This window comes from Nomascus leucogenys, chromosome 13, assembly GCF_006542625.1.
Source record: "Nomascus leucogenys isolate Asia chromosome 13, Asia_NLE_v1, whole genome shotgun sequence".
NCBI lineage: Eukaryota > Metazoa > Chordata > Mammalia > Primates > Hylobatidae > Nomascus > Nomascus leucogenys.
The window spans coordinates 84,543,734-84,570,329 of record NC_044393.1 but is presented as its reverse complement, the minus strand read 5'-3'; the positions used below and the strand labels follow the sequence as shown (position 1 = coordinate 84,570,329).

The 26,596-nt window shown below is 41.5% G+C and overlaps 1 protein-coding gene across 2 annotated transcripts in view; it reads right to left on the bottom strand.

The window, feature by feature from the left end:
* NUP205 (nucleoporin 205) overlaps positions 1-24,936 on the bottom strand; it is a 93,211-nt gene extending 68,275 nt beyond the window's left edge. For both annotated transcript variants that reach the window (XR_004032994.1, XM_003261376.4), the window contains exons 1-7: positions 24,878-24,936; positions 11,185-11,327; positions 8,616-8,787; positions 6,021-6,165; positions 5,307-5,466; positions 4,402-4,630; positions 3,514-3,678 (exon numbers count right to left, since the gene is read on the bottom strand). Coding sequence is in view for 1 of the 2 variants with exons in the window: in XM_003261376.4 (XP_003261424.1) it covers positions 3,514-3,678; positions 4,402-4,630; positions 5,307-5,466; positions 6,021-6,165; positions 8,616-8,787; positions 11,185-11,327; positions 24,878-24,905 (1,042 nt within the window). In the remaining variant the exon portion in view is untranslated. The remainder of the gene's footprint in view (positions 1-3,513; positions 3,679-4,401; positions 4,631-5,306; positions 5,467-6,020; positions 6,166-8,615; positions 8,788-11,184; positions 11,328-24,877) is intronic.
* Positions 24,937-26,596: the final 1,660 nt, after the last annotated feature.

The following is a 26,596-nucleotide window of genomic DNA, read 5'->3' as shown; positions in this document are numbered from 1 at the left end:
CTAATTATTAAATATTTTTAATAACAATAACAAATTCTTTCAAAACTTTACTTGAATTCAAAAACACTGGAATTAAAAGAGAATCAACTCAAAGATTACGTCTGTTATATTTTTTGAAACAGGGTCTTACTCTGCTGCCCAGGCTGGAGTGCAGTGGTGCGATCTTGACTCACTGCAACCTCTGCCTCCCAGTTTCAGCGATTCTCCAGCCTCAGCCTCCTGAGAAGGTAGGATTACAGGCATGTGCCACCACACCCAGCTAATTTTTGTATTTTTAGCAGAGTCAAGGTTTCACCCTGTTGGCCAGGCTGGTCTTGAACTCCTGACGTCAAGTGATCTGACTACCTCAGCCTCCCAAAGCACTGACATTACAGGCATGAGCCACTATGCCCAGCCAAAAATTACTTCTTGAAGACCATTTAGGTAATAAGGCATCATTAATGCCTTAATATAAATTGAGTTTCAATGCCTAAAAACAGTATGCTAAAATTCTGTAAAGCTTAGTGAAATTACAAAGATGCTTGGTTTTTTTGTTGATTTTTTTTTTTGGAAACAGAGTTTCACTCTGTCGCCCAGGCTAAAGTGCAGTGGCATGATCTCAGCTCACTGCAACCTCCACCCACTAGGTTCAAGCAATTCTCCTGCCTCAGTCTCCCAAGTAGCTGGGATTACAGGCACGCACCACCATGCTCGGCTAATTTTTTGTGTTTTTAGTGGAGACGGGCTTTTACCACGTTCGCCAGGCTGGTCTTGAACTCCTGACCTCAAGTGATCCACCTGCCTCAGCCTCCCAAAGTGCTGGGATTACAGGCGTGAGTCACCACACCTGGCCGATGCTTGTTTTTTTAATTTTTTTTGAGATGTGATCTCACTCTGTCACCCGGGCTGGAGTGCAGTGGAGCAATTTAAGCTCACTACAGCCTCTGTCTCCTGGGCTCAAGTGATCCTCCTGCCTCAGCCTCCTGAGTAGCTGGGACTACAGCCAAGCGCATGTCACCACACTGGGCTAATTTTTAATTTTTTGGAGAGATGAGGTTAATCACTACATTGCCCAGGTTTGTCATGGACTCCTGGGCTCAAGCAATCCTCTCACCTCGACCTCCCAAAATGCTGGGATTATAGGCATGAGGCACTGCACCTGGCTTCATGCCTTTTATAGAATAATATAATAAACACATTTGATAAAAGTTTCAGAAGTCTATGAAGAGAATAGAAACCAATTTTTCAAATTGGAGATCTTAGTTAAAACTCGTCTGGATTATTTCAAGAAGTGACCATTTCTGCAAAATAACGCAAGCTAGTCATTTTTTCTAACAATTTTTAAAATGCAAATTAACAGGAAAATTTTTATAGTTTAAAAATTCTAATTATAATACCCCTAACTATTAAAGCTTATAAAAGGATATGAGCATATAAAATCAAAGAGATTTAAGTAGCCAAAGATCTGGGACTTGAAACTAGGGCTGTGATTCCTAACCTATTTTTACTATTATTCTACAGCAAACTATAGCATATTCTATTAAACCTTTCAAAACTAGTGCAGTGGTATGGGCAATTATAGCATAAGACTGTGACTATATTACATAATATTATAATAACTATCTATGTATAACTATATTATATAGTTAATATATTAACTATCACACCCAGGCATGGTGGCTTGTGCCTGTAATCCCAACACTTTGGGAGGCCAAGGTGGGCAGATTGCCTGAGCTCAGGAGTTCGAGACCAGCCTGGGCAACACAGTGAAACCCCGTCTCTACTAAAATACAAAAACTTAGCTGGCTGTGGCGGCGTGCAACTCTAGTCCCAGCTACTCAGGAGGCTGAGGCAGAATTGCTTGAACCCAGGAGGCAGAGGTTGCAGTGACCTGAGATCATGCCACTGCACTCCAGCCTGGGCAACAGAACGAGACTCCATCTCCAAAATAAAAAAAGAAGATATTAACTATCACATAGCCACTTCAAAGGTTAAAGGGTAACTTTATGTCAGAAAAGTAGTGAAATAAGACTTATAAGTGAAGAAGGTACGTACAGGTGAGAAACAGAATTTGTACAGGAATGTAAAAGTCTAATTCGCTATCAGCATTTAGATATATAGATTGATAGACAGACAGAAATTAAGTGGCCAAAGAAAGACTCCTAACACAAAAAAAGCTTTCTGCAAACACCTTGGGAGCAGCATGACACTAGTGAAAACAAAATGTTCTGGAATTACACAATTGATAAGATACTAGAATCTGTTGATACTTAAGGATTAGAAAACTGACATAAATTGTAAACTTGAATAAAGCCTTTCCAGATTTACCATAAAAAGATACAGACAACGACAATTCTTTGGGCTTCGTGTTCCACGTATGGTTCTCATTCTGTTAGAATAAACCCCTACTAATATGACAATTAAACAATGTAAATGTAAATAGCAGAATAATATATGCTACAGTGAGTTAACAGGCTGTTAAAAGTCAGTATTCTGGTCAGGCACGGTGGCTCACGCCTGTAAACCCAACACTCTGGGAGGCCAAAGCAAGTGGATCACCTGAGCTCAGGAGTTCGAGACCAGCCCAGCCAACATGGTGAAACCCTGTTTCTACTAAAAATACAAAAGATTAGCCGGGTGTGGTGGCATGTGCCTGTAGTCCAGTTACTTAGGAAGCTGAGGCAGGAGAATCACTTGAACCCACTAGGCGGAGGTTGCAGTGAGCTGGGATCGAGCCACTGCACTCCAGCCTGGGCCACAAAAAAGAAAAGTTGGGATTCCACATCTGTTCTTGACTGATCCAAATATCTCCTTTTTAATACACTGTATGGAAAAATAATTGTTTTTAATTTGACACAATGTGAAAAATTAGTCTGTGAACAAATCAAGAAGGAAAATGTATAAAAATAAAAGGAATAGTATATTTTAATTTTAAAAAACATTTAAGGCCAGATGGGGTGGCTCATGCGTGGTACTCCCAGCACTTTGGGAGGCCAAGGCAGGTGGATCACCTGATGTCAGGAGTTCAAGACCAGCCTGATCAACATGGAGAAACTCGTTTCTACTAAAAATACACAATTAGCCAGGTGTGGTGGCGCATGCCTGTAATCCCAGCTACTTGGGAGGCTGAGGCAGGAGAATTGCTTGAACCCGGGAGGCAGAGGTTGTGGTGAGCTGAGATTGCGCCACTGCACTCGAGCCTGGGCAACAAGAGCAAAACTCCATCTCAAAAAAAAAAAAACAAAAAACATTTAATGTGACACTGTCATTCCAAATTTTAAACTCATACCCTGAAGGTAAAAGAGCATTTTCAGTGGCTCCAAGAATGGGAAACAGTATTTCATATAATATTTTTGAGAGACAAAGAGAAAAAAGTCTGTATTTCACTACTACACTAAAGGTTTCATTTAATACAACTCTGGATATCTTCCTATGCTTATGCTTATGTATGTCAAGGATAATACTCCTTCCCAAAAATGTCATTAAGTGCTAACATGCTGTTTCTCATAACAAAATTACCTACAATCAATTCACCTGTCACATCAGGTAACTGGGATATTCCCCTCAATGCCAGTGCCCAGGCAAGTCTAACAGTGGCTTGGAGCCCAGGCAGTTTCCAAAGCTGTGAGTCCTGAAGACGAGAGTGAATTGTTGCAATGTACTGTTTTTCTGTCAACAGTGGAAGTTGATGAATCATATCTGAAAACACAAAAATAGACCACTTTACTGATCACCAGATAAATTCTCACTTCTGATACACAGGAATAATGTCCAAAAGTCAGAAAATCTGAGCATTGTCACAGAAGAATAATGACCAATTAACATTAATTTCTATATACCAAAAGGTACACTACCGTTGATTGTACACATACTAAAAACAAAAAAAGAAAATGACAATAATCCTAAATTTCAATTTCACTATTTTCAGTTATTTTTATAAGTGTACTACAAATAAACTAGAAAAAAGTTAGACACTCATTTTTTCTGCACATAAATTCTAAAATAGAAATCATGCTATCTAAAGATCATAAAAATCTTATTTACTTCATAGAAAACACAGATAAAAGATAACATTACTGAAATGACAGTCTGTCTCTCAGAATGTTTTAATAAAAAGTTTGAAAATGTAAATGAATGGTAAAGAAACAAGCAATTAAGTAAATAAGGCATGTGCAATCATGAACATGTATAATATATGCTTTAATACTTTCCATTCCAAATCCCCCCAAAAAACAGAAATAATTAACAGGACTCCAGCTGTTTTTTAAATGTGATCTTATACATAAATATTCAAATATGAACGGATTGCAAACAAAGGAACAGAGCAGTCTATTTTAGTAGCTAAAATATCACCCTTTTTAAATGTTATCCGAATTTTAAATCTGATTTTTTTAATGTAGGAAAATGTATAAAACTCAATACCATCTCGTTCCTCTGTGCTTTGCTCTATAAAACTGATATCAAAACAGTATAGAAGCGCCATAAGAAGAGCCAGATTCACTGCATCCAGTGAGCCATTAGCCTCAACTGTCACTCTTTCCAAATGTCCAATGAGGAGGAGAGTGTCTTCTTTGCCTAAGGGTGACTGGCAAGCCCAGGCAAAAAGGCTTTCTGCAAGAGACTGCCTGCACTCCTTAATGAGATCAGAAACCTAGAAATAAAAACATATGACTATCAGTATAAATAAATTACAGTGAAGCCTGGTCTTATTCCAAAGTACAAACCACCTTTTACAAAGGCTAATAAAAAAACCTATCTAAATCCACAAGTGATCCTAAGATGTCACCTCTGGAATTCTGAACAAATCCTATTGTTTATTCCTTATCCTTAAGTTCCTTAAGAAATTGGGATGACCAATTTCTTGTTCATTTCATAAAAAGAGCTAGAATGGCACATAAATGACTATACAGAAGCTGAAACAACTGCAAGTCAATTTTATGGACACAGCTGACTACAAACTTTAATATACATTATGAGCTGACTACAATTAACAACAATTTATTGTATACTGTACTGTCAAACAATAGTACAGTGAATTTTGAATGTTCTCAACACAAAGAAATAATAAACGTTTGAGGTGATGGATATGCTAATTAGGATTTGATTATTACATATCATACATATGTATCAAAATACCACTGTACCCTATAAATATGTACAATTTTGTGTCAATGAAAAATAATAAAAGCAAAAAAAAAAAGAAAAGTGGCAATCAGGCATGGTGTCAGCTACATAATTCATCTTGAAAAAATGAATATTCTAATTGCCATGTTACTGCCTCTGAGATTTGACAGACAACTCATGAATTGATTTCATTGAACCCTTGCCTCTTTGCGATGTTTTTCACTGCCCAAACCTCTCTCTCGCTGTAGTTTCTCAAACTCATTATTCACATCAATCTGTGACACCAGGGTAAGAACTTTATAAGTCAATCCTTGCTCCATCAGCTCATCTGTAAAGCGTGTTGTCATGGAAGCCAGCTCTGGACTGTAATGAAAAGAAATCAATCAACTATGTTAAACAATATTGTTTATGCTTCTTCATAATAATAGGTATAGCAAACGCTCTTTTTTTGAGACAGGGCCTTGCTCTGTCACCCAGGCTGGAGTGCAGTGGCGTGATCATGGCTCACTGCAGCCTGGACTTCCCAGGCTCAGGTCATTCTCCCACCTCAGCCTCCCAGGTAGCTGGGACTGTAGGTCCATGCCATCATGCCCAGCTAATTTTTCTATTTTTTGTAGAGATGGTATTTCATCATGTTGCCCAGGCTGATCTAAAACTTCTGAGCTCAAGACTATAATCTGTAATCCTAGCACTTTGTAATCCAAAAATAATTTGGGCCACTGCACCTGGGTCCAAATTATTTTTTATTTATAAACACAATAAAATAGGTTTAAATTGTTACATCTGTCTTGGCAGAATAAGGGAGTATATTACTCAGCTTATGTTACATATTGCTCAGATTGTATATAATAAGGGAAATATTGTCATACTTCAAGTAATTTCAAATTAACCCCTGAAATCCCAAGAAGTAAAAAGACCTGAGTTCTAGGGTCCATGTCTTTCCCCGTCTAGACTGTATCAAGGCTTTCAAGGAATTCGCAATGCATCGCTTTCCATCCCAGTACAAAAGAACAGCTACTAATCCTCTGGTAAGGCCAGGAAAATGTGGCTGTTGATGCTCTCCTGAAAAAGGAAGTTGAGAAATAATATTGTTAATAAACACATATGTGTTTAGGAAGAGACAAAAATCAATATAGCAATGTTCAGTTCAAAGAATCACAGTAGCTCAGGGCTCAAGGGGCCCTGGGGTCCTCTACTACAAACATCCATCCACTGTCTAACTTCTTGCTCAACATATTCGAGGGCCATCCAACTTATCCCTAAATACCAGCAGAGACATGGAATTCACCATTTTCCAAACTCTCAATTTCTAACTCTTACACTTACCTGTGATTTCTACATAGTGGGTGAGAATCTTTTGGTCTCACTGTTGTCCACTAAATTTAATTTTATTCAATGCCCATTTTACTATCTCATATGGAATCTTTCAAATATTTCTAAGTTTCTTCCCTCAGAATCTTCTCTGAATAAACAACCTTTTTATAATTCAAGTTCAGTCACCATTTTAACTACTCTCCTTTGAATGAGTTCTACCTTTTTTTTTGAGATGCAGTCTCACTCTGTCGCCCAGGCTGGAGTGCAGTGGCGCGATCTTACTGCAACCTCTGCCGCCTAGGTTCAAGCAATTCTCCTGCCTTAGCCTCCTGAGTAGTTAGGATTACAGGCACTTGCCATAGCGCCCGGCTAATTTTTGTATTTTTAGTAGCGATGGCGTTTCACCATGTTGACCACGCTGGTCTTGAACTGTTGACCTCGTGATCCACCTGCCTTGGCCTCCCAAAGTGGTGGGATTACAGGTGTGAGCCACCACGCCTGGCCAAGTTTCACTTTTTTTTTAGAGTACTTTTCCCAGAGTTTCAGTTTCATTTCCTATAGCTTTCTTTTCCCCTTACTGCACTTACTCCTCCACTCTACTCCTTTCTGTTCCCCAAATTCATCACCTTGCTTCACCCTCTTGCATAGGCAATTTCTTCTGCCTGGATGCCCCTCATCCTCCCAAATAACCACCTATTCCACCTGATGTATGCTTACTCATTTTGCAACATCTACCTTAAACTTCATGATGTTGTTAAGAGTTCTCTGTACAATCAAGGTCCATCTAATACCATCTCTAAATCTCTTTGGACCATCTCTAAATCTTGCACAAAACTGCATTAATTGTACTTAATTGTGTCCAAATAATTTGTTTCCACATCATTCTCAATTATTAGAGTATGAGCTTATTTACACTAGTTGAGATTTTATTCATCTTTATATCACTGGAGTGATATAATTAACACCATGCCTGGCACATGGTAGGTATAGAAGAAATGTTTGTTAAATGAAAGTTCTGAGTTAAACTCAAAACTCAAGCATGTCTAGTGAACATCCCCCTCATTCTCAATATCATACTTCTTTTAATGCAGTCTTAGGTCAAAAAGGATTTTGGCAGCCGTATATTATCTTTAGACATATTAAACTTTTGTTCAACTGACATGCCCATATTTTCTTCAAATGACTCCTCCATTATAATTAAAACAAACTGCTTATAGTATAGAAATTTTTCTCTCTTTTTTCTACACAGCAGCCAGAGAAATAATTTCAGAGTTAGAATGAATTATGTAATGTCTCTGCTTAAAGCCCTCATCAACAACTTTCCATTGCAATTAGAATAAAATCCAAATACCTTTCATATCATGCAAAACCAAACACGCTCTGATTCCTGCTGTATCTGCATCTTCCTTTGCTCTCCCTCTCATTTATGATGCTCTAGCCACAATGGTCTTTTTATCCTTTATTCCCTTTATTCACGCCTTTATTCCCACCTCAAGCACTGGCTGCCTGCTCTGCCCGGAAAAGCCTTACCCAATAGGTCTGGGTGGCTGGCACCTTCTCATCATTTGGGTCTCAAGGCAAATGACCCTATCTTAGAGAGGCCTTCTCTACGGACCCTACTTAGAGTTGCCCTAGCCATCCTCCACCTCTCTATATCCCACTGCTTTATTTTATTTTCTTCCTAGTACTCTGTATTATTGAAATCATCTCTTTTTTTACCTATTCATGCATTATCTGAATTACTCTCTCAAAAGGAAATCCCAAAAAAGTGGTGACCTTACTTGCCTACTCACTGACAGTAAATGCTTTGTGCTATAAAATTTCTGAGATGTCTTTAACAATTCTGATCACTAAGCTGAAGCCTTCCTTTCAATCAAAGGTTAAAAAAGGATAGCCGGGCATGGTGGCACATGCCTGTAATCCCAACTACTCGGGAGGCTGAGACATGAGAATCACTTGAACCCGGGAAGTGGAGGTTGCAGTGAGCCGATATCATGCCACTGCACTCCAGCCTGGGCAACAGAGCAAGACTCTGTCTCAAAAAAAAAACCACAAAGATTAAAAAAGGCAATATTTTGAATATGGTTTTACCAAACTGCATCCTTAGAAACTATGATAGAATCTAAACAATATTTTAAACTGAGTGATTTTATAATTTTGCATTATTTTACCACTGTTTCAATTAAATGTCAACCTACCAGCAAGAAGAAGCTCAACAGCTGCCAATTCTCCAATATCAAAAAGGTCACTGAGAATAAAGGCTTCTTTAATGAGCTGTTCAGGAAGAAGTCTAGTTCCCTGTTGACCCTGAATGGCGACTCCCTCTGTACTGGCTTTCTGAACCTTCTCATGCTGTTGAACATTTTTTGGCTACAATGAGAAAATTGTAATTGTTATGAAAATAGCACACTGGAGACAAGGTCCCAAAGTGTTACCTACAGAAGCTTAATCATGATAATTCAGCCTGGTAACATGACAAACAGAAGTATTTCTTATCAGGTAATTTAGAACAGACTTTTATGAGGTAATATTTTGCATAACCTTAAACTTTTTATTCCAATGCTACCTTCTCAATAACTGTAACTGCTAAACTCTAATCTGAAAAATTTGGAGAAAATATACAAAATAGCATACTATTTTTCAAGTTTCTACAGAACTTTTCAATTATCTTAAAAATAATAAGGTCTTCAAATGGTACATAATAAATGGATATATGAACTGTTTAATTAGTAGAGCAAGTAACAGTTTATTAATGTTATATAAAATGTGGTCTTATTTCCTAAAAGATAATTTGGTGCAAATATTTAACATATGACATACAGTATAGAATTACCTGATAGATCATAAAATCTAAAGTTTCAGAACTTAAAGGTTACACATTGGTCATTGAATCTAGCTCCTCTATTGCAGACAGAAAAACCGACATCCAGCTAAGTCAAGTAACTTGTCTGTGGTCATAAAACTCTCAGTGGTACAGCCAAGACCAGAAATCAGCTCAACTGGCTCCCAGGCTGGGGCTCTTTCTACTAAAGAAAGCAAAAAAAAAAAGCTAAAAAGCAAAAAGCCATTTTTTGTAACACAATCCCATAAATAGTTCTTAGATGGCTTCGTTGCTGTATATAAAAGAAAAGTGCCAGACTGGGCATGGTGGGTCATGCCTGTAATCCTAGCACTTTGAGAGGCTGAAGCCGGCAGATCACTTGAGGCCAGGAGTCCAAGACCAGCCTGGCGAACATGGTGGAACCACGTCTCTAATACAAAAAAATTAGCTGGACATGGTGGCAGGCGCCTGTAATCCGGCTACTCGGGAGGCTGAGGCAGGAGGATTGCTTGAACACGGGAGGGAGGTTGCAGTGAGCCAAGATCGCACCACTGCACTCCAGACTGAGCGACAGAGTGAGACTCTGACACACAAACACACACACACACAAAGGAAAAGTGCCAAACAACAAGAAAAGCATTTTCCAAGTTTGAATCCCCTCCACTAAAGTACCCTATTGCTATTGCAAAGAATTTCAAGATGCAGAAATTAAAGATACACAAGAATTAATTCATTCCATTAACACAACTTACATAATACTATAAACTACTATAAAATAATACTTAAAATTTTAACGTATATCTGGAAATAAACAAAATAATCAATCTTACCAAGCTTAGATGTATTACTAACTAGAGGTCAGAAATTCTAAGGCAGTTAGTATTTCTGGAATATACTAAATTTCTTAAATAGTCTTCAAATATTATTAAGTTTATCTCCTAGCTAGAGATAAACATAATATTAACTTCTATAGAGAATAACATTGCTCCTAAGAAAAATTCCATTAAAATCACAGCAGGGTACAGTGGCTCACATCTGTAATCCCAACACTTTTTGAGACCAAGGCAGGAAGATCACTTGAGGCCAGGAGTTCAAGACCAGCCTGGGCAACATAGCAAGACCCTATCTCTAAAAAAAAAAATTAGCTGGGCATGGTGGCACACACCTGTAGTCCCAGCTACTTAGGAGTGAGGAGCCAGGAAGAACGCTTGAACCCAGGAGTTTGAGGCTATAGTGAGCTATAATCAGGCCACTGCACTCCAGTCTGGAGGACAGAGCAACACCCTGTCTTTAAAAAATATCTAGAAAAGAAAATCATTGAATCACTGGAGCGAGACAGGTAACATGTTTTCGTTACGTACATTAAGAGTTTATTTGCAAAGACCTACTATTTGATAGCACAACAGGGTGATGATAGCCAATAATAATTACACATTTTAAAATAACTAAGAATATAAATGGATTGTTTGGAAAACAAAGGATAAATGCTTGAGGAGATGAATGATACCCCATTCTCCATGATGTGATTATTTCACATTGCATGCCTGTATCAAAACATCTCACGTATCTCATAAATATATACATCCTTTATGTACTCACAAAAATTACAAATTAAAAAAAGTTTTTAAAATAGTTTTTGCAGCTGGCATGGTGGCTCACGTCTGTAATCCCAGCACTTTGGGAAGCTGAGGCAGGAGGATCACTGAGGCCAGAAGTCCAAGACAAGCCTGGGCAACAAAGTTAGACCCTGTCTTCTTTTTTTTTTTTTAAACGTTTAGGGGCACATGTCATCAGGACCTCACAAGACTGTGTCACAGTAAATAAATTTCTGAATAAAATTTGAAAACTAAGAAAAAAAAGAAAAAAAGAGTTTACTTGCTTCCTCAATCTTAAAAAAAACAAAAACAAAAACAAAACCCAAAAAACTGAAAAAGAAAATTTCTTACCGGATTTTTGAACAATGAGATGAAGTCAGGTTTGTGTTTCTTCAAAATCTTATCAAGAAGGTGAACAGCTTCAGGTTGTCTCCTCCAAAGAGCATTCCCCACTTTATGCCAAATGTCTTTGTAAGGACCCCATAGACTAGCAGCTTAAAGAAAAAATAAATGAAACCACCGTCAAAGAAAACACACACTTGAAAAATAATGTGAGGTTACCATCTACACATTTTAGTTACACTCACAGCTACTTTTTAATCTAGGAAGTTATCTTAATTAATATAATTATCAATTATATTATAACTATATTATAATTAGTATGTTACAGTAACTATATTATATTTCTATATTATATTAATTACTGGAGCTTAAATTTTTTATTTTTTATTTTTTGAGATGGAGTCTCGCTCTGTTGCCAGGCTGGAGTGCAATGGCACGATCTCGGCTCACTGCAACCTCCGCCTCCTGGGTTCAAGCAATTCTCCTGCCTCAGCCTCCTGAGTAGCTGGGATTACAGGCGCGTGCCACCATGCCTGGCTAATTTTTTGTATATTTTAGTAGAGATGGGGTTTCACCATGTAGGCCAGGCTGGTCTCAAACTCCTGACCTCAGGTGATCCGCCCGCCTTGGCCTCCCAAAGTGCTGGGATTACAGGCGTGAGCCACCCTGCCCAGCCTTAGTACTATTTTTGAAATACCTAAATTCTTCCCAAACACTTTCACTTTTTAAGTATTATGAATATGTAATATATTAATATAATAAATGATTGATAATAATTATATAAATATCAATGTCCTAACTGATTAAGAGACACTAATATAAAAGCATAGTTTATTAAAATTCTCAAGCAATGATATAAACACATCACTTTATCTGACTTACTATCAAATAAATCCTGACTTTAGGTCAGGCACAATGGCTCACACCTGTAATCCCAGCACTCTGGGAGGCCGAGGCGGACAGATTACCTGAGGTCAGGAGTTTGAGACCAACCTGGCCAACATGGTGAAACCCCGTCTCTACTAAAAATACAAAAATTAGCCAGGTGTGGTGGTGCGCGCATGTAGCCCCAGCTACTTGGGAGGCCGGGACAGGAGAAATCACTCAAACCCGGGAGGCAGAGGTTGCAGTGAGACAGGATCGTGCCACTGCACTCTAGCCTGGGCAACAAGATCAAAGCCCCATCTCAAAAAAAATTTAAAAATTAAATAAATAAATAAAATAAATCCTGACTTTAAATTGGAATATCAGCTGAACCTAGTTTTACCACTTTATTAGCTATGTGTACTGGAACAAGGGAAATAACCTCTTTAAACTTCAGTTTCCATATATATATAAAATATAAACACCATCTGCTTCAAAGAGATGTAAGTTTTCAAATGAGATAAACTAAGGAAAACACACAGTCCAGTGCCTTTCATATCATAGGCACTCAATAAAGGTAAGTGCCTTTCCTTCCTTTCCTTCTTGTCATCCAGATGAAAAGCAGCAGTAGGGAAATAACTCAGATTTTATAAAACTTAGAAGCTGAAAGCGTACTTTGGGCTGAGACACTGGCTATTATAAAACAGCATAGAAATATAGAATACTTTTATAAACTCATATAAAAAGGATCACATTTTAATTGACAAACGTGATAATAGTAAGTAATAATGACTGAACTTGTGCTGTGTGCTACTAAGCATGGCCCGAAGCTCTTTACATGTATGATTATGTCTTACAACACCCTATGAGGTCAGCACTGTGGCTTCCTCCATTTTATAAACATGGAAACTGAGGCAGAGAGGTCAAAATATTCACCACCTGAGGTTACACTAGATAATGTCAGAATTTAAGCCAAAGCAGTCTGGGCATCAGAGTGTGCCCTAACCAGTAAATTGTACTTTCACCATAATTTACTGGAAAGTAAATGACACATTTATACTATAATACATAATACTTAAAAAGTGAAAGTGTTTGGGAAGAATTTAGGTATTTCAAAAATAGTACTAAGGCTTGGCAGGGTGGCTCACGCCTGTAATCCCAGCACTTTGGGAGGCCAAGGCGGGCGGTTCACCTGAGGTCAGGAGTTTGAGACCAGCCTGGCCTACATGGTGAAACCCCATCTCTACTAAAATATACAAAAAATTAGCCAGGCATGGTGGCACGCGCCTGTAATCCCAGCTACTCAGGAGGCTGAGGCAGGAGAATTGCTTGAACCCAGGAGGCGGAGGTTGCAGTGAGCCGAGATCGTGCCATTGCACTCCAGCCTGGCAACAGAGCGAGACTCCATCTCAAAAAATAAAAAATAAAAAATTTAAGCTCCATAAACGAACAGTAAAGTATCAAAGAAGATAAGACAAACAATCTTTGTCTTATAGCTCACAAGTTGCGGAGATAAAATGTACATAAGTGAAATATTCCAGTAAAGGAATATGACTGTTGGCACAAACAATAAAATAATTTCAGAAGATCAAACTGATGGTCAGAGTTGGCTAAGGAATGGTTGCACTTGTGCAGCATTTGAAGGATGAGGAAAACCTGGGCAACAAACATCAGCCAAGAACAAGTGTGAGCAAATGATCAGAGACAGGTGTGAAAGTATGAAAGCGAATTCACAGAGCAGTAGCAAGATTAAAGAGTTAGGAGTAGTGCTTTCAAACTTTGACTATAATCCATAGTAAGAAATATTTCACGTTTCAACCCAGTACACATGTATACACAAAACTGGAACAAAAGTATTATATAAAATACTAAAATTCAGTCTGGCTCTCACCTATAATCCCACCACTTTGGAAGGCCGAGGCAGGCAGATCACTTGAGGCTAGGAGTTCGAGACCAGCCTGGCCAACATGGTAAAAACCCGTCTCTACTAAAAATACAAAAATATTAGCCAGGAGTGGTGGCGCACACCTGTAGTCCCAGGTACTCGGGAGGCCAGGCACCAGAATCGCTTGAACCTGGGAGATGGAGGTTGCAGTGAGCCAAGATCATGCCACTGCACTCCATCCTGGGCAACAGAGCAAGACTCTGTCTCAACAACAACAACAATAAAAAACTAAAATTAATTCATTTATTATATTCAATGCCCTATGATATTTTGTGTTCTGTCCGATTTTTGGTGAGGGGCCCATTAAATTGACTTTATTGTTTTTAAGATGCAGTCTCACTCACTCTATCACCCAGGCTGGAGTGCAGTGGCACAATCTCCGCTCACTGCAACTTTCACCTCCTGGGTTCAAGTGATTCTCCTGCCTCAGCTTCCTGAGTAGCTGGGATTACAGGTGTGCCACCACGCCCGTCTAATTTTTGTATTTTTATTAGAGATGGGGCTTCACCATTTGGCCAGGCTGGTCTCGAACTCCTGGCCTCAAGTAATCTGCCCACCTCAGCCTCCCAAAGTGCTGAGATTACTGGCATGAGCCATGGCACCCGGCACCTACTAAACTGATTTTAGACTCACCATTTAAAAAATATGACCCTAAAGCCAAAGGTTCCTGTTTGGAAATAAGCAGATAAGGTACTCATATGTGTTTAAGACTCTGAAGGAAAAACTGGTCAAAACCAATCAATTACTCAACAGATGAAACTCAGAACTAACTATAGCCTAAACATTAAAGACTGTAAACAGGTTAAACTGCTGAGAAAACCCAAATCCAAATAAAGTTACCAGGATATAAGAATAACATGAAAGATAACTGTAATGTAATTAAATACATTATAACCCAATGAACAATGTCAGATGACGCAATGTAATTTAAAAACAATTTTTTTTTTTTGAGACAGGGTCTCACTTTGTCACCCAGGCTGGAGTACAGTGGCACCATCTCAGCTCACTGTAGCCTCAACTTCCTGGGGTCAAGAGATCCTCCCCCTTCAGCCTCCTGAATAGCTGGGACTACAGGTATGCAACCACACCCGCCTAATTTTTGTTTGTTTGCTTTTTTTTTTGGTAGAGACAGGGTTTCACCATGTTGTCCAGGCTTGTCTTAGACTCTTGGACTCAAGCAATCTGCCCTGCCCACCTTGGCCTTCCCAAGTGCTGGGATGAAAGGCATGAGCCACTGCACCCAGCCTGAAAAAAAAATTTTTTAAAGGGGAGATGTGCAGGGAAAGGACGGACTAAACCAGTGGAGCTGGATTATTTATTCATACTTTCATTCACTATCAAGTATTTACTGAGGGACCTTATATATATATATATACAGACTGAGCAAGACAGACAGAATCCCAAGCCAAATGGAACTTATAAATTGATAAGACTGACAGACATTAAACAAAGAATTCCAGGCCGGGTGCAGTGGCTCACGCCTGTAATCTCAGCACTTTGGGAAGCTGAGGTGGGCCGATCATGAGGTCAGGAGTTCGAGACCAGCCACCTGGCCAATATGGTGAAACCCCGTCTCTACTAAAAATACAAAAATTAGCCAGTCATGGTGCTGCACACCTGTAGTCCCAGCTACTCGGGAGGCTGAAGCAGAAGAATCACTTGAACCCGGGAGGCAGAGGTTGCAGTGAGCCGAGATTGTGCCACTGCACTTCAGCCTGGGCAACAGAGCAAGACTCCATCTCAAAAAACAAAACAAAACAAAAAAACAAATAATTCCAAAGATATCAGTATAATAAAAGATATGATGAAGTACAGAGTGCTATGAGAGTACATGAAAGAAAGAGCCTAAACTAATCTGAAGATTAGGGAAGGATGCAAAGCGTCAGGTCTTTGATGTGGGGATGTGAGAGAATGGGAATCTACATGTCTAGATCTTCCTTACATAAGAGAGAGCATCCAATTCCCTGCTTTGCTTCTCCTGCTTTGGTCCCACACTTTCCAATCTTCTGATTAAAAATATAGCTCGACATATAAATTTCTAGCATGAAGGATGTGTTGACAAGGCGACATGAGTACCTATGCAGACATACTTCCCATTAAAGAGCAATAACTGGCAGACAGGGGTGGTGGCTCATCCCTGTAACCCTAGCACTTCGGAAGGCCAAGGCTAGGAGTTCAAGACCAGTCTGGCCAACATGGTGAAACTCCGTCTCTACTGGAAATACAAAAATTAGCCAGGCACAATGATGCACACCTGTAAATCCAACTATGAGGAAGGTTGAGGCACAAGAACCGCTTGAATCTGGGAGGCAGAGGTTGCAGTGAGCCGAGACCACACTACTGCAATCCAGCCTGGGCAACACAGCAAGGCTCTGTCTCAAAAAAACAAATAAATAAACAAATAAAATAAAAAAGAGCAATAACTGGCATACTGGTTTACATATCTGTCTTTTCTGAATTTGATTAGAGAATAATCAATGAATGGGACCTAATCAACCCTGGATACACTGAAAAAAATCATATTTCTCTGCCTGCCAAAATGAGGACCTACATCCTGGTGACTAGCTGACTTCCCTCAGGATCATTTTCTTGGCCCTCTCACTAACTGCAAAGGATAGAATAGGTTTCAGCCTTGGATTCCAGGGCCATGATGGAATTTTTCCTATTAGTAAATGGCAAAGTTTCCAGTAGTAGATGACAAAATGAAACTGGCATTGTAGGACAATGGTGTTCTAGTGTGGTTGATGGACTAGAACAGGCAGTGTCAAGAAAACAAGGATAACAGGTAAGTAAGCAACTTATAAGAAAATGGAACCAGGAGGCCAAGGTGGGAGGATCACCTGAGGTCGGGAGTTCAAGACCAGCCTGATCAACATAGAGAAACTCCGTCTCTACTGAAAATATAAAATTAGCCAGGCATGGTGGCAGGCACCTGTAATCCCAGCTACTCAGGAGGCTGAGGCAGGAGAATGGCTTGAACCCTGGAAGTGGAGCTTGCAATGAGCCAAGATTGTGCCATTGCACTCTAGCCTGGGCAACAAGAGCGAAACTCCATCTCAAAAAATAAAAAAAAATAAGAAAATGGAACCTATGAGGGCAGTACAGGAGGAAGAAAAGGTCTCTTAGTAACAGAAAGGACTCAGAATTGGTCATCAAATGGCATAGGGTATAAAGGGAAGGTATCAATGATGACTCCTATGCAAATCTGAAATATACCTTACCACAGACATTTCAGAAATCTGATAGAGTGCTGACAAAAGTTAATTTTCTCTCCTTCATTTTAAATATCAATACACAGTAGGACCTCTGAAAAACTAATAAATTTCCTTGTACTATACATATTTAGTGTAATAAGCTCAGTGAATGGCAGAGAAAAATCCAACTTTTCCCCCAATAATGGTAGGCATCCAATTAAAGGTCAGAACTCTATAATAGGCCGGCTGCAGTGGCTCACACCTGTAATCCCAGTACTTTGGGAGGCCAAGGCGGACAGATCACTTGAGGTCAGGAGTTCAAGACCAGCCTGGCCAAAATGTCGAAACCCTGTCTCTACAAAAGGTTAAAAAAAAATTGGCCAGGCATGGTGGCGTGTGCCTGTAATCCCAGCTACTCAGGAGGCTGAGGTAGGAGAATCACTTGAACCCAGGAGGCAGAGGTTGCAGTGAGCCGAGAGCACACCACTGCACTGCAGCCTGGAAGACAGAGTGAGACTCCATCTCAAAAAACAACCAAACAAAAAAACTCAACAATAAAAAAACAGGTACACTGGCCTACTTAGTTCGTCATTAATGTCAACGTAGCACCAAAGGGCCAGGCAAGGTAGCCAGTCACATGGCAAAACCCTGTCTGTACTTAAAAAAAAAAAAAAAAAAACAGGCCGGGCGTAGTGGCTCACGCCTGTAATCCCAGCACTCTGGGAGGCCAAAGTGGGTGGATCACAAGGTCAGGAGTTCAAGACCAGCATGGCCAACATGGTGAAACCCTATCTCTACTAAAGACATGCAAAAAAATTAGCTGGGCGTGGTGGCTAACACCTGTAATCCCAGCTACTTGGGAGGCTGGGGCAGGAGAATTGCTTGAACCCAGGAGGCGGAGGTTGCAGTGACCTGAGATCATGCCATTGCACTCCAGCCTGTGTGACAGGGCAAGACTCTGTCTCAAAAAAAAAAAAAAAAAATGGTTGGGCATGGTGGCTTGTGCCTATAGTCTCGGCTACTCATGAGGCTGAAGTGGGAGGATCACCTGAGTCTCGGAGGGTAGAGGCTGTAGTATGCCATGACTGAGCCACTGCACTCCAGCATGGGCAACAGAGTGAAACCTTGTCTCAAAAAAGAAAAAGAAAAGAAAACTCCAAAGGTAGCTGCAACAAAGAGTTATCTTCAATCTGTCTTGAGTTTGACCAATTTCAGTAAACACCTTTTTTTGTTTGTTTTGTGTGACAGGGTCTTGCTGTCACCCAGGCTGGAGTGCAGTGAGGCAATCACAGCTCACTACAGCCTCAAACTCCTGGGCTCAAGCAACCTCCTGCCTCAGCTTCTCCGGTAGCTAGGATTACAGGCGCGCATGCACCACCAGACCTGGCTAATTTTTGTAGAACTGGGGTGTTGCTATGTTGCCCAGGCTTATCTTGAACTCCTGGCCTCAAATGATCCTCCCTCCTCAGCCTCCTAAAGTGCTGGGATTACAGTAAATATCTTTTTACTGATTACAAATGAAGGGACACTATAAATTTTTCAAAATTACTAAATATATATTTTTACCATGTAGTTTAGTCAGTTGAGAAATACATTTATTTTCCTTAATGTTTAGGGATACCTCCAGCAAATCACATTTACTCACTCATTCACCATGTGTGAGGTATTGGTAAGATTACACTGCAGTGAGGAAAAACATTAATCATAATCATACATAAATGTAAAATCTGGCCGGGCACGGTGGCTCATGCTGTAATCCCACCACTTTGAGAGGCCAAGGCGGGCCAGATCACGAGGTCAGGAGATCAAGACCATCCTGGCTAACACAGTGAAACCCCGTCTCTACTAAAAATACAAAAAATTAGCCAGGCGTGATGGCATGCGCCTGTAGTCCCAGCTACTAGGGAGGCTGAGGCAGGAGAATCGCTTGAACCCGGGAGGCGGAGGCTGCAGTGAGCTGAGATCACGCCACTGCACTGCAACCTGGGTGACAGTAAGACTCCATCTCAAAAAATAAAAATAAAATAAAATCCAACTGTGGTCAGGATATGAAGGATATGAAGGAGAGGTAGCCAGGGCAAGAGATAACATAATAGGGGAATCTGACCTAGCCAGAGAGGCAGGAGGAGAGAATTATCCATGAGGAAGTGATAACTAGGCTGAAATCTGAAGAACAAAAGTGGTAGTTAACTGACACGCATTCCAGGAAGAGGACAACCTGTGGGTTTCCATGGCAAGAGGGAATGCGACATGTCAAAGAACTCAAAAGGCCAAGAGAGCTGCAGTACAGAAAATGGGTTTGGCAAGATCATCACGCAGGGCTCACTTGCCCACGTTAAAGAATTCTGATGGCCGGGCGCGGTGGCTCAGGCCTGTAATCCCAGCACTTTGGGACGCCGAGGTGGGCGGATACGAGGTCAGGAGATCAAGACCATCCTGGCCAACATGGTGAAAACCTGCTCTACTAAAAATACAAAGATTAGCTGGGCTTGGTGGCGCACGCCTGTAGTCCCAGCTACTCAGGAGGCTGAGGCAAGAGAATCGCTTGAACTCGGGAGGCAGAGGTTTCAGTGAGCCAAGATAGCGCCACTGCACTCCAGCCTGGCGACAGAGCCAGACTCCATCTCAAAAAAAAAAAAAAAAAAAAAAGGATTTTGGTCTTTACTCTAAAAGATCAAGCCAAATGAAGATTTAAAACATGGGGACTTCACGCTTGTGCCTATAATCCCAGCACTTTGGGAGGGCGAGGCAGGTGAATCATTTGAGGTCAGAAGTTCAAGGCCAGCCTGGCCAACATGGTGAAACCCCCATCTCTACTAAAAATACAAAAATTAGCCAGGTGTGGTGGCGGGCGCCAGTAATCCCAGCTACTTGGGGAGGCTGAGGCAGGACAATCTCTTGAACCTGGGAGGCAGAGGTTGCAGTGAGCTGAGATCACGCCACTGTACTCCAGTTTGGGTGACAGAATGAGCCCCTGTCTCAAAATAAAAAAATAATTTTTTAAAAAGGAACTTTCTGAACTGCAAGAAACAGAAGTTAAACCTATTGAGAGCTGTTTACAAGGATGGAAGAGACCAGAATGGGTGGAGGAATAGGAGGTATGAAAAAGGAGTCAGTAGGCTGGGCATAGCGGTTCAGGCCTGTAATCCCAGCTACTAGGGAGACTGAGGCAGGAGAATCGTTTAAACTTGGGAGGTGGAGGCTGCAATGAGCCGAGACTGCACCACTGCACTCCAGCCTGGGCAGAGGGAGGGAGGGAGGGAAGGAAGGAAGGAAGGAGGGAAGGAGGGACAGAAGGAAGGAAAGAAGGAAGGAAGGAGGGAAGGAGGAAGGAGGGAAGAAGGAAGGAAAGAAGGAAGGAAGGAGGGAAGGAAGGAAGGAAGGAAGGAAGGAAGGAAGGAAGGGAGGGAGGGAGGGAGGGAGATGGAGTCCGTGAATACTAATAAATCTTTTGAAAGGTTTGACTAGGAAGAGGACAGTAAGTGTAGTGGGGCATGAGATCATTAGTGGAGAGAAAGGAAAGAGCAAGAGATAGAAGTGAATATACAAGACAAAAAAGGGGTAACAGGTGAAGAACACGATGGGTGGGATTTACATTAGATAGGAAGACAGAGGAAAAATGATTCAAAAGGATGCAGACACACCTAGGTTTGTAGGTTTGAGAGTGCATAAAGGGAGTTCATACATGTTGGCTCCTATTTTCTCTGTAACTAGAAGTCTGAGGGTTTAGTTAGTTGCAGGTTAAAGATTTGAAGAGTGTAGAAAGGTCTGAAGTAGTCACTGCTGTGAATGGACGAGGTGACCAGACTATCACAGAAGGACTGCCAAGCAGTGTTAATAGTTGCTTATTCACAAGTCTGTGAGTGTACTCGGCCGGGTTGATACAGGTCACAAGACTAGTTAAGTTATACAGCTGAAATACAAGCGTAGGTTTTTTTTTTTTTTTTTTTTTTTTTGAGACAGAGTCTCGCTCTGTCGCCCAGGCTGGAGTGCAGTGGCGTGATCTTGGCTCACTGCAACCTTCCCCTCCCGTGTTCAAGCGATTCTCCTGCCTCAGCCTCCTGAGTAGCTGGGATTACAGACACCTGCCATCATGCCAGGCTAATTTTTGTATTTTTGTAGAGACAGGGTTTCACCATGTTGGCTAGGCTGGTCTCGAACTCCTGACCTCAGGTGATCTGCCCACTTCAGCCTCCCAAAGTGCTGGGATTACAGGCATAAGCCACCACACGTGGCCAACCATAGGTCTTAGAACTCTACAATCTCTGTATTTTTTCCTTACAACTCTAAGATGTTTGATTTTTTAAAACTGTAATTTAAAGGAAGCACATAACATAGAACGCAATCTCAACAAATTTTAAGTGTACAGTTCAGCAGTGTTAAGTATGTTCACATTGTGCAACAGATCTTCACAGCTTTTCTCATCTTGCAAAATAGAAACTCTATGCCCCCTAAACAACTCCCCATTTTCCCCTTTCCCAGCCCCTGGCAACCACCATTCTACTTTCTGTTTCTATGAGTTTGACTACTTCAGATACCTCATGTAAGTGGAATCATGTAGTATTTGTGTCTTGTGACTGGCTTATTTCACTTAGTATGTCCCCAAGATTCATCCACGTTGTTTTATGTGACAGGATTTCCTTCCTTTTTAAGGCTGCATAAGGATACTATGTATATGCATGTATATGTTATGTTATGTATATGCATGTATATGTATTATGTATATTGCATGTATATGACACATTTCCTTTACCCACTCAACCCTACATTCATTCCTTGATGGAAACAGTTCCTTCCCTAAGACGTTTAGTTTTTTAAAAATACTATCTCCTGACTCTTGGCTTTTAAAAATGTTTCCTAAGTTGCCAATTAAACACTCCTGACACAAGGCTTTATTTTTATTTTATTTTTTTTTTTAATTTATTTTTTTTTTTTGAGACGGAGTCTCGCTCTGTCGCCCAGGCTGGAGTGCAGTGGCGCGATCTCGGCTCACTGCAAGCTCCGCCTCCCGGGTTCACGCCATTCTCCTGCCTCAGCCTCTCCGAGTAGCTGGGACTACAGGCACCCGCCACCACGCCCGGCTAATTTTTTGTATTTTTAGTAGAGACTGGGTTTCACCGTGGTCTCAATCTCCTGACCCCGTGATCCGCCCGCCTCGGCCTCCCAAAGTGCTGGGATTACAAGCGTGAGCCAATGCGCCCGGCCAAAAGGCTTTATTATACAATGTACACTCTTTGCTGCTGTTGGCAACTCCTTTTCCCTCCAATGATTCGTTTAATAATTATAATAGCTTAGGGCGAGTATGTACTAAAGAAATGTATATAGGCCAGGCACAGGGGCTCGCGCCTGTAATCCCAGCACTTTGGGATGCCGAGGTAGGCAGATCACCTGAGGTCAGGAGTTCGAGACCAGTCTGGCCAGCATGGTGAAACCCCATCTCTACTAAAAATACAAAAAAATTGGCCAGGTGCAGTGGCTCACGCCTGTAATCCCAGCACTTTGGGAGGCTGAAGGGGGCGAATCACGGGGTCAGGAGCTCGAGACCAGCCTGGCCAATATGGTGAAACCCCTTCTCTACTACAAATACAAAAAATTAGCTGGGTGTAGTGGCGGGCGCCTGTAATCCCAGCCACTCGGGAGGTTGACGCAGGAGAATCGCTTGAACCCAGGAGGCGGACGTTGCAGTGAGCCAAGATCGTCCCACTGCACTCCAGCCCGGGCAACAGAGTGAGACTCCGTCTCAAAAAAAAAAAAAAAAAAAAATAGCCAGGCTAGCCAAGCATGGTGGCGGGTGCCTGTAATCCCAGTTACTTCGGAGGGTGAGGCAGGAGAATTGCTCAAACCCAGGAGGCGGAGGCTGCAGTGAGCCGAGATCATGCCACTGCACTCCAGCCTGGGTGGACAGGGTGAGACTCCATCTCAAAACAAGAAAAAAAAAAAAAAAGGAAAAGAAATGTATATACCCTGCGTACTGGCTCACACCTGTAAACCTACCACTTTGGGAGCCCAAGGCAGAAGGATCATTTGAGGACAGCAGTTCGAGATCAGCCTAGCCAACGTGGAGAAATCCCGCCTCTACTAAAAATATAAAAATTAGCCCAGCGTGGTGGGGCGTGCCTGGAATCCCAGCTACTCGGGAGGCTGAGGCAGGAGAATTGCTTCAACCTGGGAGGCAGAGGCTGCAGCGAGCCAGGATCGCGTCACTGCACTCCAGCCTGGGAGACAGAGCAAGACTCCATCTCAATAAGAAAAAATTTAAAAATCAAATAAAATAGAGAAATGTATTATATATAACCACACGTATAACATGCAACCCTTGCTTTTAAGCATATCTAATTGGGAAGGAAGGACAGCAATATTAAGCATGTAACTTCATTACTAACCTTCTAATATATACGTCTAATATCATAAAATGAATTAGGTTGTGCTTAAGTAGTAGCACTAAGTAGTTTAGGCACCTAAGACTGACTTAGAATCATTAGATGTTTAACTCTGGGGACATTACGTAACTATATGAAGCCTCTATTTCCAAATCTGTAAAATGGAGTATTTAACAGCAACTACTCCAAAGGTGTATAAATGGGAACTGAATGAGATAAGCACGATAATAAGTGCAATGCCGGGATATAGTATGTGTTCAGTAAACATAGCCTTCATTATATCATAGCGTTTCTGAAATGATTTGATTTACAAAACATATTTAGACAACTTTTCAAGAATATCAGTCCTGTGGAAAACAGAACCAATACTTTAAAAAAATGACTGTAAAGAAACAGAAAATGCACCCAGAAAAGAGTCCTTTTCAGTGAGATTCTTACAAGCATTTACCACACAGATATACTCTTACTCTTGCCCGCGAAGTTCAGAGCATCTCAATCGAGGCATTAACATTCTAAGCGCCAAATTATTTTCCCGGACTGCTCTGCCCATGAAGGACTTTCTGCATCCTTGCCCCGCCTACTATGCGACAGCCGCGTACCCCAGGAAATACGACAATCAAAATGCGCTCACTCATTCAAACACCACTGGAGGGCGGTACCGCCCGAATTGAGAATCACCAAAAGAGGATCCACCCCAAATCTTCCAGAGTTCCTTTACTACCTTCTAGATTCAATTCCACCCCGAAAATCTACAGCTCCAAAGGTACAAGAACATCCAGGGCCCAACCACATCCGCAGAGACGTCCGCTGAAGTCCCGCCACCCTCTTCCTGACCACCTTTCAGATGGCCGACTTCATAATAGGGAGTATTCGCTGCCTGCAAGATCCCCCACCCTATAAGAACTCTGACGCCTTCTTGCAGCTTCTGCTCATGGCTGGAAAGTATCTAGGCTCCTCTGGCTTCACTGCCAAAGACCTGATGCGTATTCCGGCGAAATCTGGACCACAGACGCACAGTGGAACTTGGGGGTGAGCGGGGCCAGGCTCAGCCCTGGGCTGTGAGAGATTACACACCTGGGTCCAGCGGCCCAAGCCTCACTGCCTGGAATCTCAAACCCCAACTTAAGGGCTGGAGCCGCAGCATCGACGCGCGCCATTCAAACTGGGGAGGGGTGGGACTCTAGGCCCAGAATTAGGGAAAAGCAGGCACCGCACATAGGTGGGGTCCTAGACACCGAGAAACCCCACGGTCTCATCTCTCCCTGAAGACCTGGTCATCGCTCAGCTCAATCGTCTCTTTTCTGTCTGGCCACACTTACCCGAATTTACCGCCAAAGGCGTCGCCATCTTAGAGGCGCACTAACAGAGCCCTTCTGCCGCATGGAGGCCCCAGGAAAGGGTGAGGCTGCCCTGAGGGAAGCCTGAACAAAAAGGCACCACGCTGTCCCCTCCACGCTGGGCCGTCCCAGGCGTACAAAAGGCTCCAGAATCTGCTCTGGGTCACAAACATCAATTTTCATTGGGATTATTCCCATTCAAATAAGGCGAGGGCAACCACTTCAGAGACACGAGGTCCTCGATCCGACGTCCATCGTGTAGTGCATCCTGGGACTTGTAGTTTCTTTCTACTGATGAGTTGGTTAAGTGGAGAGGAAAAAGTAAAGTGGAATAGAAAAAGATATTCTGAGAGTAGTTATTAAAATGACGCCTATTTATGACATTATAAAAGCCGTAAATTCAAGTCATTATCTCCGTTTCAAGTTAAATCTTCCTTACAGTGGGGAGCGAAGTAAGGTGTGAAGTGTCCAGACCTCAATAAGCCATTGACCGGTTACAAACTAAGTTTCCGTGACATTTCAGTTTACAAAATATATTGTGTCAACATAGTTGCGTAGAGCGAAACAAATCATAATTTTAACTATAAAATTTTCAAACGAATACAAAATTAGAATAGCAAACACTCAGCGTCAATAACCTGGCCAATTTCCCACCACGGCAGCCCCAAACCACCCTTACCACCCCAACACCCTACCCACCCCATCCCCCCCCCTCGATTATTTTGAAACAAATTCCAGACATATCATTTCATAATCACCAAGTATTTTTCTACCTGAGCACCCAAAGTAGCTGAACTCTCTTTCTCCAGTTGTTAAATTTTAGTTTGCTGATTTTCAAACTAAAATATAAATAATCATTGCTATTTACAGCTATGTATTAAGAATTTTGTAGCCATTATCTCATTTAATCCCTGCAAACCATTCTATTGGGAAAATGATATGATTATAGCTATTTATGTCAGAGACGCTCCATGTGCGTTACAATCTCATTGTATCAACTCTCCATCATTCCCATTTCACTGTTGGAAATCAGAATCAAATAATTTAGACAAAAGCATAGAGTATGTTAAGAATATCCAGAACTGGCAGGGCGCAGTGGCTCATGCCTGTAATCCCAGCACTTTGGGAGGCCAAGGCAGGCAGATCACTTAAGGTCAAGTGTTTGGGACCAGCCTGGCCAGGATGGTGAAACCCCGTCTCTACTAAAAATACAAAAATTAGCCAGCCATGGCGGCACGCACCTGTAACCCCAGCTGTTCGGAAGGCTGAGGCAGGAGAATCCCTTGAACCCGGGAAGTGGAGGTTGCAGTGAGCTGAGATCATACCACTGCACTCCAGGCTAGGCAACAGAGTGAGTGAGACTCCATTTCAAAAAAAAAAAAAAAGAATATCCAGAACAGAACATTTATTCTTTTGAACAAATAATATCAAGTGACACAATGTACATTAGGTTTGAAACACAAAAGTCACTGGTCATTTTTTTCTAAAAGTCATTGTTATATAGAGACAAATGCCAAACTACAATTAAAGTAGTTTTAAGGAGTGAAGTGGGGAAGAGAGAAAGTAAAGGCAAAGGAATTTTTCAAGAAGTTTATCATGAAACTGAGAAGAATACTGAGCAGGAACTTGACAGGAAGTGGCATTCAAAGATTTCTCTCTCAGCACAACTATTACGAGCCTTTCCCTCTCCACACGCACTTT